Raw genomic sequence first — 14,840 nt, forward strand, 5'->3', positions numbered from 1 at the left:
AGTAAAAAGCTGTTTGTGCCGGAAGTCCAGACCAGGCCACCCCTCTCTAAGGTGAGGGCCTGCAGGGCTCTCCACTGATCCCCTGTAGGTTGCATAATGGGAGAAGTGGATGATGAGATTGTTTCTGGTTTTCTTGCTAGTCCTTATATTTCATGACTCTGTGGATGCTAGATGAAAAGGAAGCTCTAAAAATTAATGAGATGCCCAAAGTAGTTTTATCTTAACCTGCAGGATGGTGTTAATGTTTTTGAAAATGTCAAAGTGATGGTAATGCCACCTTGCACATACACGGAAGCTTTCTGTGTGAACAGCCTTCAAAGCTGCCTTCTCCTTTTATCCTCAGACACCCCTGAGAGGAGGCAGGAGGAGGTGTTGTTCCCCCACCTGACAAGTGTAAAACCACAGTGAGAGAGGTTAAATGACTTACCTGAGCATTTAATCACTGAATGTTAAAATGGGAGCGACCTCGAAGATATCTGGTTCAGCCCACTGTTTTTTCAGGTTTAGAAAAAGATGATTATCAAGAGAGGAGGTGGAGGGAGTAGTCCACACCCATAACCCTTAGATCAACTTTCATTTTTGCATGCTCCCTTTAAACTCTCATCCTTGTGAAAGCTGTGGCAATCCTCCTAGAGCCTGCATTTTAGTCAATATCTTACTGAAGCAAGCTTCTCTGTGTGTGTAAGTGTTCAAACTGTCATCTTAAAGCTACACAGATTCTATTGAGAGCATATAACTGAAACCAGCACTGAGATGCTGGCTATGAGGCAATAATGTCTAGCACAACTTTTTGGGGGGGGCGAAGGGATGGAGGAGGGGGAAGAAAGAACAGCGCCAAAGAGATATCTCAGGTACCTGTCTTAGCATTCACATGACCCAGATACAAACTGACACCATATGTGAGATGCTGTGGCACTAAAGAAAGTTCCAGTACTTTAGTGTCTCTTCCTCTCTCTGACTTCTTGCTGTTTCTATCTGTATGACAAAACACCCAAGGAGATATAAAATAGTGCATGTGAAAGTCCACTGACCTACAGAGAGAGAGAGAGGAGAGAGAGAGAGAAGTGCATATACACACAGTGCTTTACTTTTGTTAAATTATTTACAATGAATCACTTGGGGAAAAAAATCACTAGACAAATAATACGAATGTCTTTGCTTGTGCTTTTTCACAGGTTTCTGAAAGAATGGTAACACAGCCATTAAAGTTTCTTTTATCCAACAGAAAAGTTAATCTTTATGGAGAACAAGAAATAATAAAATAAAAAGCAATTATGATCTTAGAATTTATAGACCACCACTCATAAATATTAACATGTATGTGTTCTGGGTTGTTTTATATGTGAGTGCTGCCAACCTAGAATACCCTCAGTGTACCTATAAAATGCTCAGATTTCACAGAATACAAGATTGAATACCAAATCAAGGGTAGAATTTCTCAATCCACTCTTAATTATTTTCAACAAGAGACTTCCCCCCAAAAAAAATTCTTAGGTTATTTGCATGTAACAAATAATGCCTATTAGTTAAAGGATATTTTGGGGTGGGGGAAGACAGTTAAGATCAAGATATCATATTAATTCATTTTATCTACTTTGGCTAGATTCCCCAGAAAGCAGGAGAGAACTCCATGCTCAGCCCTTTCTTAACAAGGCTACCATATACCTGTGTTGCCTACATAAGTGTAACTTGATTCTTGGGGTCATTACCGTGAGAATCACTGTTGGAAGCTTGAGACAGATGAGGTATATATCTAATGGAAAATATCACTATTATCAAAGACAAATCTCCATTCTGAGATAGAGCTTGAACTATAGCCATTTACATTGTTTCTCTCTCTCTCTCTCTCTTGTGTGTGTGTGTGTGTGTGTGTGTGTGTGTGTGTGTGTGTGTGTTAGAGAGAGAGAGAGAGAGAGTTAACTTTAGAGCTTTATTGAGTAATGGTTTACATTATAGTCTTTTTCTTTTACCACTCCCATCACCAAAGGTCTTTGTCCCTGTCCCTATAACCTAGATAACCACTAGATTTCTTCCACTGTCTTAGATATAGCTTGACTTTTTTTTTCACATTTGTGTGTTCAGTTTTCTAAATTCCTCATATGAGGGAAACCATTCCGTAGTTGTTTTTCGCCCCCTTCCTTGCTTACCTAAGCACAATCTTCTCCAATGCCATCCACTTTATCCCAAAGGTGACTTTATAACCTCAGAACTCTTTCTGAATTGAAATAATGGAAGGTCCTATCATATGACTGCAAAATGTGCATCTACAATTATCCTTAAATGCATCTGATTGGTATCAGGAAGTAGGTTAGAATGGACACTTAACAAGAGCAAGACATATTGGTCTGGCCATAGGGGTCCTCAGGACTCCTTCCAGAAACAGAAGAATCAGATCTGAATAGCCTGGTCTTCTTCCCTTCACTTTTTTTTTCCCATATAGAGACTCCACACAGGAGATTCTCATTCAGTGGATTTCGGAATGAGAGACAGGATATAAGGAAGCAGACCAAGAATTTTAACCTACAACCTTTTCACTCATAATGATTTAAGATTTAAGAACTCATTAAGTAGATATCCAACATGAATTTAAAACTTAAGTGCTTCAAATCATGTACCAACTCCCTAGCCACCATTAGGACTTATGTCCTTTCAACAGTTATCTGTCCTCAGTAGTCTCAGCATTCTACTCTAGACTTCTGTCCCTCTGAGCTGGTACTAATCTTTAAAAGCTTAGGGATTAAGGCCAAGTAGTGGAACATCTGATTAAGTTCTTTCTTTGCCATGTATAAGGACCTGGGTTCAAGCCCTTGGTCCCCACTGGCAGGAGGGAAGCTTTATGAGTGGTGGAGCAGTACTGCAGACATCTCTCTGCCTGTCTCCTTCACCCCATTTCCCTCTCAATTTCTTTCTGTCTTATAAAATAAATAAAGTTAAAATTTTTTTTAAGATTTACCAAAAAATATAGGGATTATGCTTTTTCTGTTTCAAACCCAGAAAGAAGAATTAGAGACAGAATGAAACTCAGAGACAACATTGCCTACTAGAAGAGAGAACATATTTTTCAATATGACCCCCAAAGAAGCTCTAACTTTCTCATCTTTCAACACTTCAGTTTCTTTTCCTGGAATGTCTTTTCATCCCACCCTTAACCTTAACAATTTTACTGGAAAAGCCTATCTCAAATGTCAGCTTCCCTACTAAACCTGCACTGAGTAGCCTAGGAGGTAGCACAGTGAAAAAAGTGTTGGGCCCACAAATAGAAAGTTCTGAGTTTGATCCCTGGTACTCATAAGTAAGTCAAATTGATGTGCTGGCCCTTCTCACACTTTGTCTCTCCCTCTCTCATTCCACTCTCACATGTGAAATAAATAAAAAGAAAATCTAAAAAAAAAAGAAGAAGAAAATCTCATAGCCATATGTGCACTGTCTTCCCCCAGAATTCTCACTGCGCGAACTCATACAATACCATAAAATTTGTTACCAAAACAACATCCTATGTGACCTTTCAAGGCAAGACTCATAGTTTCATCCATGTATGTGCTTCACTTATCCATTTATCTATTTTCTCTCCCAGAAAGCTTGTAAAATGTCTTAAACAATAGGCATATAACAACTGTTATATTTTTGTGACTTGAAAAATATTATTAGACTATATTAAGGAAATCAAAATTTTTATGTTGATAATTTGATAAATAAATGTAGTTATAAAAATGTTAACACAGGAAGGAGTTAGATGAAGGGTATAAAGGAACCTTGTCTAGGGTTTTACTATAGGTCTAAGATGGTTTTAAACAATAAATATAAAATTTCACCTGTGAGGGGGACAGACAGTGGGATACCCAGTTGAATTTACACATTACCATATACAAGGATCGAAGTTTAAGACCCTGTTCCCCTTGTGCATGAAGTTTCATGAATGGTGATGCAGTTCTGTAGATGCCAGTCCATTTCCCTCTCTGTCTACCCCTCTCAACCCTATAAAATTATAAAAAATATAATTTTTAATAAATCCATGTGTAAGATAAATAGATGAACACATACAATAGAAACCAAGTGGACTAGTACTGAATGAATCGTAATCGAGTATTCTTCCACTTAAATATCTTACTACAAAGCTCCCCACCCCTGGGGGGTGGTTGAGAATGGCTACAAGATAAAAATACTCAGAGTACGTGCTAAAGCTTGTTAAAATATATTACTACTGGGGGAGTTGGGCGGTAGTGCAGCAAGGTAAGTGCAGATGGGCCAAGCGCAAGGACCAGCATAAGGATCCGGTTCAAGCCCCCAGCTCCCCACCTGCAGGGGAGTCGCTTCACAAATGGTGGAGCAGGTCTGCAAGTGTTTTTCTCTCCCCCTCTCTGTCTTCCCCTCCTCTCTCTATCCTAACAACAATGACATCAATAACAACAACAATAATAACTATAACAATAATATAAAACAAGGGCAACAAAAGGGAAAATAAATAAATAAATGTAAACAATTAATATATATATTACTATATGTTTCATGTGTTGTCTAGATATTTTATCTCATGCCATCTTAATCTCTGTTTCTTTTTATTTCTAATTATTTTAGAGAAAGTTTCTTATTCACTCCATTTTTGTATGATTCCTATTCTTTGTGGCCACTGTAAATGAAAGAGTGTGGGAGTGAGATTCTTTTCCATCCTTAAATCTCACATCTTCATCAAACCCACCAGCCCTCTGAAAAGATAAAAAGAAAAACTACATCTTATCATTTGTGCTTGTTATTGCCAAACTTGCCATATATTTGATTCTAGATAGTGACAGCACACTTGGTGATGTCTCAGGAAGACAGAATTGTGACTTTAGCCAAGGTTCTGGCTCCCTGATACAGTTAAGAAATACAATGTGCTAACTTTGACAGGAACCGTCTCTTATCCACAGCCACAAGGAAGCAAGCTGTCGAATGTTTCTTGTTTGCTTACAGGCCAATGTGCTTTGTAAAGCAGCTCGAGATCCCGCACTACGGCTACAGAAACAACGTCCCCACGACCACGCCTCGCTCCAACTTGGCCAAAGAGCTTGAGAAATATTCCAAGACTTCGTTTGAATACAACAGTTACGACAGCCATACTTATGGCAAGCGGGCCATAGCCCCCAAGGTGCAAACCAGGGATATATCCCCCAAAGGATATGATGGTAGGAGGTGCACACTCTTATACATGAGAGACACGTTTGCAGTGAATGATGTTGTTGTTGTTGTGTATATCGTTTCCTGAAAGCGGGTTGAGTTTTTGTGGTCATTTGATGTGTACTAAGGAGGAGCAGCATGCCCAAAGGGTGGGCTCATGTGCTTAAAGTCACTGGTTCATTGTAGATGAATGTAAACCACAAAAGTCAGCAAGCTATCCCTCTTTCTCTCAACAGCTTCAAGCTGTTGCTCAGACTGTGCCCTTCCTTATCTTTATGAACTTTATGAAACACACACACCGAGAAAAAAAGCAGAAGCACCCCTGCTAGGAACTGAGGGTGCTTGATTGGATTGGAGGTTCTGTGTTCCCTCAGTGTTATCCACCTGGCATGCACAATAGACTCATCTGGTGAAATTATAAAATGCCAGTGCCCAGGCTGCACCTTGGGCCAATTAAATTTGAATCCCTAGGAATAGTCATGGTTCTTTTTAAAATTACCAGTGACTGTAAAGTGCAGTCAAGACCAGCACCTTCTGCTGGTGCTACCAAACTCCTTCCAGAAGCCAGGGAACCTGGGTCTGTTCTCTAGTTGGAATACACCTTTGGAGTGCCACTTGTCACAGTGTAACTCTGTTACAGATTGCACTGAATATCAGGGCATGAATCAGTGAAACTAACAAAAATTCATGCTTCCAGGAAAAGCATAGTCTGATTTTACTTATGCTTACTGGAACCCATTGTCAATGGTATAAACAAGTCCCTATGTGTTACAAATCTCATGTGGTAAGTAGTTAAGAAAAAAAAAAAGAAAGGAAGGAAGGAAGGAAGGAAGAAAGAGATAATTGAATTTATTCAACATTATTTATTTACCTAACCATGTTTCTACTTTAAGTTCTAGGATATATAGATTTGGTTGAAAAAATTTGACCAACTGGGATATGTAAAAGTTTTGATAATTTACATCTTATCTTGGTGCCTTCTAATCTGTCTAAGCCAATTCTCTGGGGGAGAAAAGAAAGATATAAACACATAAGAAAAATAACTTACTCAGATTGAATGTTAAAGGAGTTCTGAAACCTTTTTTTACAATTTAATATGAATTTCTGAACATCTGTATCATTCAAAGTTATATATCTGGCATATTCAATAACAGTAGATGTGGTGAATGAAATTTACTGTTTTCTTACATCGTATATTGATATTCTTGGGTGTATCAACTCTTTGTCATTAAAAACAAAGATAGAAATGGGAAACAAAGAATGACTTAAACTTTAACAGAAAAAATTTTAACTATTTTTGTTCTCTTATTTTGTAATAGTAACTTGGCAGTTTTAGTTTTTCCTATAATTTCATTTGTCCAGTTGCAAATGAAGGATCAAAAGACATTGAATGCAAATGACTAAGGATTCTTCTATATGGCTTCCTTTCATTGCTAATTTACAGTGACGTGATGGAGACTCTCACAGGCTTGTTATTGTTCAGCATCTTCTGATTTTCTTAACCTGACTGCTACAGTTGGATTCTAACTTTTGGTTAAAGGAAACTTCTGTGGGAATTTCCTATTCAGTAGAGCATGTCTTCAAGTCTACAATGTCCTTTAGTGGATGGAAGTTAGCCCTGTTTAGGTCTGTTCTTGACTCTTTATTTTACAGCTTGTATAATATTGGACAAATCAACCTTTCTGAGCATTAGATTCCTCAAGAGTAGAAGGGGGACAATGGTTTCTAGCCCTGCTTACTTCATAAGGCTTTTGAGGAGATTGTGTGAAAAAATATATACATTAATGCTTAGTGTTAGTCCTCACCTGCTCAGAAAATATATATACATTTCTTATGGAAAGTTTGGGCAGACCCATGCTTTTCAACTGACCCACAGGAAATCAAGAATTCATTTAACTTTCGATTATCACATCCTAAAAAAAACTAATAAAAATAAAAGAAAGAAAAGACAAGCTTTACCACAATTTACTGAAAAGGAAATCAATGACTCCATTTCTATTCTACCACATTCATCTGACAATTTTTTAAAACATGAATGAAAGTGTGCACTGAGGCTAAGAATAGTTAGGTCAGATTTCTCGATGAAGTGTGAGCAGAAAAGGGCCATTTCTGCCCCTGGGATATCCAGCAGTGTAGATTCACAGAGTAATTGTACTCAGTCCCAAATGTCCTGCCTATGGATCCACAGAGTAATTGTAGTCACTTCCAAAGAGCCTCCTCAAGGCTTGCTTCAGATGCACAAAGAATTGAGTCATTGCCCTTGAATAAAGTTAGTGAAATGTATTCTGCTATGAGGTAGAAATATATTATGCAAGACATAGGGCCATGGAGATACAGAACAGGATACAGAAAAATTAGGACTGCCCACTCCATGTCTCTGGGTGTTATCCTTTTAAGTCCTACCAACTCTGAATATCAAAACATTCAGCAAGCATTGATCTATCTTTCTGTCTATCATCTATTACCTATCTACCTCTCCATCAATTGGTCTTCTACCCATATGTCTATACATCTATATGTAGGTTATGACTGCCATCTGCGTATCTTCTCTGCCTCTCCATATATCTATACCTATCTGTCTAAAAAAAAAAAAAAAACAATATATTTATTTCTTTATTGGAGTGCCAGAAATCAAGCTGGAAGTGGATGATAGAAAGGGAGAGACAGAGAGACACCTGCAGCACTGCTTCACTGTTAGTAAAATTTCCCCCCTGCAGGTGGGAACCAAGGGTTCAAATTCAAGTCCTTGCACCTATACACTCAACCAGACGCTCCACCACCTGGTCCCTATACCTATCTGCCTATATGCACATGCACACACATTGTATTTATCTATTTATCCACATATACATCCATTTACTGACCCACCCACCCATTCTATATTTCCACCTGTCCATCTATCATCTACGTATCTTGTCCCTCTTGATATGTTTTAGAAAAGAAGCTATAAATAGCTAGGAGATGGTAAACACATACACATAGGGAAGCAAGAGGACCATCCTGCCTGTTTGAGTTAGCATGAAAAATACCAACATGGAAGATTTTATACAGCTTGAGTAGAAATTACAGGAAAGCCGGAAACCTACGGGGTGGGGGTGGTAAAGGCTGTCAGGTGTCTTGTAAAACTGGAGGTGAGGTGACTGAGAGAAAGTATAGGAGCTTGTAGAGCCGATAAGGAAATGCTTGTGCATCATTCTCTTGCTAAGGACTCAGGTGCTCTCCTGAAAGGCAAGGAAATCCCTGTGTGAAAGAGGGAAGGAGAGAAAGAACCAATGAGTCCCAATTCTATGTCTTTGCCCTCATCTCTCCCATGAATGAGGCCTGTTTTTAATGCGAACTAAGAAAATGACTTTTATGCTTCTAAATAGCTTTGGGCTAGAAAAAAAAAGTTTAACATGGTGTGATGTGTAAAAACTATGTGAAATTAAGATTTCAGCACCCATGAGTAAAGTCACATTGGCACTTGCTGCCCTTAAGCACAACCTCTTTCTCCCCATAGTGTCAGGGTGAATATGCATAATTGTACTCTCTAATCATACAGAACCCTTTATAGAAATGTTCCACAGTTTATAAGTATTTCCAGTGCACCTTGGCATTTATCACTGTCTTCAGTACTGGATAAACCCATAAATTCCCAAGTCCCAATGAGCTTACTCTGCTGGGTTTCCTTTTTGGATATTTCTACTTTCTAAAGTCTAAAGATGTTAAAATCAGTAAAGCTACTGATATTACCTTTGAACTTCCTCTTTTTCAAGCTTGTCCTATAAGCATAACTGACTCTGACAACCTTCCCACTGGCACACACTTCAGCATCAGTCCTCAGGAGAGATTCTCCCCACTCCAGATACCTGCCTCCTGTGACAGCTTCAGAGACTGCCATTGCTCCTCTACCTGGAATTACTCCTCCCCTCTGCCCCTTACCACATGCATTCTATTTCTGGAAGTTTGTCTTCCATGAATTTTCACTGGTAAATTCTCAGCCTGTGTCCAGAAACTGTTCTCCATGTTAATATGGGCTTATCTGTGTGGAGTGTAAGGTTCTCAGTCCCACAGCATATGTCTATGTCCCATCACTTGGTGGTTCCAGCTACAAGTGTCTATCTTTCCACTAGACTGTAATCTCCTGGTGGGTGAGAGGCATTGTCCTCCAACTCTTCTAAGCCCCATGGTGTGAATGCCAATGTCAGCTAGACAGAGAGTACCATGCAAAGAATACCGAGTGAGTGAGTGAGTGAAATAGTTCTTGCTTGGAGTTGATGTGCTAAGTCATATGAGCAAACTATTTGCATTACAGATGCGATCTAACAGGATATTCTTACAAGAACCCCCCTTTTTTTTCCATTTAGGATTCTGCAACCATATTTCAATTTACTTATGATCAAGCACAAATGTGAGGCTTCCTTAAAAACCATGAGAGTCAGTGCTACGAATTATGGCGTGCAGCGGTCTGAACAAAATTAGGCCTAAAGGTCACCAGGTGGGACCTAGTGGGATAAATCCTCATGATACATTAACTTTGGATTGTATTCCTTTTCCTCTAGTTTTTGTGGAAATTCAGATTGTAAGGACATGTCGATCTACTCCCTAAAGAGAAATGCTAATACATTAAAAAGTTGGCATTTCTAAGACATGTGAAACACACATGCATTATGACTTACAGCAGAGTAGTTTCATGACAAGGCTATATTCTGAAGTGGTGGTTGTTTTTCACTGATTTACCACTTTTATCATGGCATCGCCCATGTAGTTTTTCTTTATCCTACAAAAAAAGGGATGGAGCTATTTCTCACTATGGTAAAGATCTGGTGGACTGTCCTGTTATCTGGCACTCTAGAATGAAATCAATTATACTTCTCATTACATCCAGTGAAAAACAGGCATCCAGAAGAGCATTAAATCATTCCATCTGATGATAGAAAATAGCTTTGTTTGCCAAAGGAAAAAGAAAGCATACTTTGCTCTTGTTAATGCAATCCATTACTGCCTGTACTTTCTCTACCCCAGGGATGCAGGTAGGAATGACCCTTAAGTGGGACTCCCTCTGCTTTGCAGTAGCCCTTATTGTCAGCTCAATAATCCAGAGAAGCCTTGATAGGAAACATCACTGATAGGAGACACTCTGGCTTTTTAAATACATTATAAATGGACAACAATTATTAGGACCCAAGACCTTTGTTCCTTACCTGAAAGGTCTGGTGTAGAGATGGTTATCTTCATTTTATATAACATTTTTTAAAGTTGACTACATTTCATAAAAGAGTGCACAAAAGATATTGTCCTAGCTTTTGTTCTGAATAATGTAAGCTGATGTGCTGTGGATCTCCAGTCCTCTCATCTACTGAAATTCTGTGTGAGTGCTAATACCCTGGCAAGAGCAGAGGAAGCAGAATCTTGGGACTCATTCAGTCTAACTAAGTAAAGTAGATTCTGTGCCAATGTCGTCAACGTTTTCTTTAATAAAGTATTAATATAGTTTTAAAAAAACCCAAGTCAGGTAAGAGGAGAAAATAAAGTCATGTTAAAAATACACTTTAGTGGCCCATTTTCATACAGAAGCTAGTCTAGATGGTGCTTTGCTCTGTACACCTTCACTTTGATCTTGTGCAGCCTGGAGTCTTCCAGGAGGAGATAGACTTGTAGCACACTAGATGGGAAGGTGGAGTTGGACAAGGTCATGCTAGAGTCTCTAAGAATCCAGGGAACACTTTTTTTGTGCTTCCTCAGTACCACCAGTGGTTCCCACCCCCAGTTCTTAGTGTTGGAGTGGATTACAAACTAAGACCAACCAACCTGTATGAACTGTGGTTTGCTGCATAGACACATGTCCCTAATACTGACTTTCAGAAATTGGAATTCACTTGCTTCTTTGTGGACCACAATATTTTTTCCTGACCTAAACTTCTCCAGTAAGAAAATAAAAATCCTTAGTATTATTTTGTCCCTCCCACAGCTTTTGTACCCCTATTTCGGTAACAAAATTGTAAACTATGTGAAACCACCAACTTTAATCTATATGGAGAATATCACAAGCTGTGAACTGATATTGTGGTATTGGTGTGGCTCTGAGGACCCACCAGCCAAGGTGCATGGTCTCCTCAGAGGAAAAGTTTGGATTGCTTCCTCGACCCTATGGTTGTCACTTTTCAAGATCACTATTCAGCTGAACTGTACCCTCTATTGCTTACGTTAGTTTCCCAGAAGAAAAGAGAAAAACCATGTACGGCTGGGATTACTCAAATTATCAGAATAGATGTAGTATTTTTTTTTTTCAACTCACTCATCCTACTCAGTGGATGTGAATGTATGTGACTGACCCTCTGGTCTGTGCAAAGGGTCTTGGTTCTAAAACCATTCCTGACTTGTGTTCTGGCTCTTGGCTCTGGGCTGAAACTGCTAACAGAAAGTTGTCTAGTTCTTCCAGATTTCCTGTACTTTCTTTGTTCCAAAAGTCACTGAGGCAGTGTTGAGTCCCTTCCTCCCTGTCAAGAAGTACAGTAGTCAGCACAAAGTCAAAAGCTATAAGGGATGAAAGCCTATTTCTTTTTTACTTGGGAAAGGGTCTTTTGTGACATTAAAATGTAATTTTAAAGCAATTATTAAATCAAATCGAGGAAGGTTATCAGACTAGTTCAAGCACATCTTCATCCTTAGTTCTTTCTATTGTTTGTATCTGAGTAAGGTGCATTGGAGCATTTTCTGAACCTTACCCATAATGACAACCATGTTGACTAGATGACATTTGTTGTTTACTTCATTTTTTAATTTCTTCTTCATATTTAGAAGAGTGACTTCTAATTGGGGTGAGGGGTGGTCACTTTCTAAAGATAGTGCTGGAGACACCAGAGAACAGGTAGCTTGCAGGTCCCTTCTGCTTTCAGTGAGGAGCACTGAAGTTTCCACCAGAGTGGTGTGGTGGACCCAATGGTGGGACCAGGAGGCCATAAGCACACCTGGAACCCCTCTTCAAGCTATCTTATGCTTATACAGAATATTGATCTAGCTCTTCTTAAAAGAAGGTTTCAAAGACTGCTGTATATCTTAAAGGGGATGGGTCTCTGACCCTGGCTTTTTCAGCTAGTGGAGATGTTTGTGGGGGAGAGACCAGCTTTCATTGTACTTCTTACTCTGCAAGGTTCAAGGTACAAAACCTAAACCCTCTGTAAATGGATATCTTGTGACACTAGCTAGTAGTGGTAGAAATTCTAATTAATCATCCATCAGATATTTCCCCCATGCAGGCAGTATAAGATACTTGTGAGCTGTTCTAAAAAAATTTTACTAGTGTTCTTGAGTACCTCCTTGGCTCTTAGAGATACTGGCTGGTTAGAGAGAAGTCCTATAAGGAAGATCTGTCCAGGGGATGGTGAGGCAACTCAATGGAGGGGTGGGAACACCTGCCAACCACTAAGCTGCCACTCTGCCATGTTGTACTTTTACTTGGGGTGGGTCTATATAACACAGGTGTTCAAAGCCCCCAATCACCACCCTTCAACTGTGCAACACTTTATAAGCATCACAGGATAGGTCTTTTCTGGCAGAAGAAATGTTTCAGTTGTATTATCTGGTCTGCATATCTGGTCAAGTCTATTCCTCAAAGTGCAGGTCCCCACAGGAACAAAAGTGGACTCAGGGTCCACGCATTACGGTCGCCTGGCCACAAACAGGACAGTGAGCTCCAGTTAACTGCATCAGCCTCTCCTAATTAGAAGGAGCAGCTAATCTCTTGAGGGTTGGGTAGCTGGCTGGATTCCAGTCCCCAGTAAGCGGATGAGCAATGATGTTGGGGGAGTTTCCCTTCTTGGTCCTGACAAGACTTCCTGATACCCAATCAAGCCTGTGCCTTTAAATGGATGAAGTAATATATAGCCTGTTTAAGAGATCTGTGGATTCTCCTCCCTGTTCATCCCCAGCTCTGCTCACCAAACGTGCACAATGTTAAAGGGAAAGACCAGGCTTCCTTTCTCTGCAAGATCAGTCCGTGGCACAGTATCCCTGACAATGTGTGTTTGCACTGGGCTGTGGGGGTAAGGGTGGAGTAGTAGGGCACCTTGCTTGTCGTCTGTCTACTATTGTCCGGGGCAGCCGGGACCCGAGTCATCCCTGTCCCCATGTCTCCCCAGCGAAGCGGTACTGTAAGAACGCCAGCCCCAGCAGCAGCACCACCAGCAGCTATGCGCCCAGCAGCAGCAGCAACCTGAGCTGCGGCGGCGGCAGCAGCGCCAGCAGCACGTGCAGCAAGAGCAGCTTCGACTACACACATGACATGGAGGCAGCCCATATGGCAGCCACGGCCATCCTCAACCTGTCTACCCGCTGCAGGGAGATGCCGCAGAACCTGTCCACCAAGCCTCAGGACCTGTGCTCCGCGCGGGTACGCCTTCCGGCAGGTGGCCCCAGCTGGAGGGCCTGGGAAGGCGGGGCTCAACTTGTCCTTGAGGTCAGATTGACCACCTAGAGACATGACCCAGCCAGCTAGCAGCTGGGGCCTTCAAACTGCAGATGTCACCAGTCACAGAGCTGCCATGTGATTGACGCATTAGCACAGATTTGCTCAGCTTATAGGACATCATTAGAGAGGACTCATTTTCTAAATCGGTGAACATCGGCAAGCGTTTTCAATTATTGTCTTATCTATAGCTCCTCCCCTTTAGGATTCAGAGTCATTTCTGTAAACAGAGGACATCACCTGATCTTTATGTTATTTTAAATGGCTGCACAGAGAATAGAAAAAAGAAGACCCTTCCTGGACCTTGAAACACCAGGAAAGCTGGGTGGCACTGTTATAGAATAAAGAATTGTTGTTAAGTAAAGCAGGTGAGGCCTGGCTCCTCACATTTCCCCAGAGGTCACCCAGAATGAAGGGGCAAAGACACTTAAAAAACAAAACAAACAAACAAACAAAAACAACTCTGATTTGCACAGGAATTTTGCGCAGCCCGGTTTGATTATTTAGATGCTCAAGCAAGCAGCATGCAGTCTTCATGGAGGCTTTTGTCATTTTGATTTTCTTATCAATGGACCCTGCTAATGCTGCGAGCAGGAGCCCTAGTGTATGCTGGAGCAAGAGCTCTGTAACTGCCTCTCCAGGCCGCTAGGTGGCCAGAGGCGCAGGCGGTGGCAGTGAACGGAAGCGCATTGTGTTCTCAGAGGACAGAGAGCAGGCAGACTGTGGCGGTAGCCTCCTCTCCAGAAAAACAAAGGGTCTCTCTCTCTCTCTCTCCATTACCTAGAGCTGCTCGGCCACGCACCGTGAGCTCTCCATACTGACAATAATGGTTAGAAATAATTTAATTGTTATGAATGGAGACAGGTCAGTAATTTTATGTTTTGCAAATGCTGTCTTTTCTATTAATACTTTCTTATTTCCTAGATTTTGGAGAAGAATCAGGGCATGCTATTTCATGGTGATCAAGGGCTGCTGAAATGGGCGATTAGCATGGAAGAGATTCTGTAGCAAGGGAGAAAAGAGAGAGAGAGAGAGAAGTAGAAGGAGGAGGAGGAAAGAGAGAGAGCAATCCCTTCCATTTTTTTTTTCCAATTTATTGACATTAAACTAAGACTGAGAGAATTTAATCCAACATTGTGAAGGCTAAATTAGTGTGAAAGCTTGAAATCAGGAGTGCACTCTGACAAGCAGAGTTCAAGCAGAATAATACACTGTAATTTATCAAGATAACAGCCCAAAG

General features: G+C 40.6%; 1 protein-coding gene across 7 annotated transcripts in view; it reads left to right on the plus strand.

Moving 5' to 3' along the window:
• Window positions 1–14,840, plus strand: part of MYT1L (myelin transcription factor 1 like) — a 527,336-nt gene that overhangs the window by 421,164 nt on the left and 91,332 nt on the right. For all 7 annotated transcript variants that reach the window (XM_060187042.1, XM_060187047.1, XM_060187048.1 and 4 more), the window contains 2 exons: window positions 4,951–5,162; window positions 13,275–13,525. In XM_060187042.1, the coding sequence (XP_060043025.1) occupies window positions 4,951–5,162; window positions 13,275–13,525 (463 nt within the window). The remainder of the gene's footprint in view (window positions 1–4,950; window positions 5,163–13,274; window positions 13,526–14,840) is intronic.

The sequence above is a fragment of the Erinaceus europaeus genome, chromosome 3 (assembly GCF_950295315.1).
Source record: "Erinaceus europaeus chromosome 3, mEriEur2.1, whole genome shotgun sequence".
Taxonomy (NCBI): domain Eukaryota; kingdom Metazoa; phylum Chordata; class Mammalia; order Eulipotyphla; family Erinaceidae; genus Erinaceus; species Erinaceus europaeus.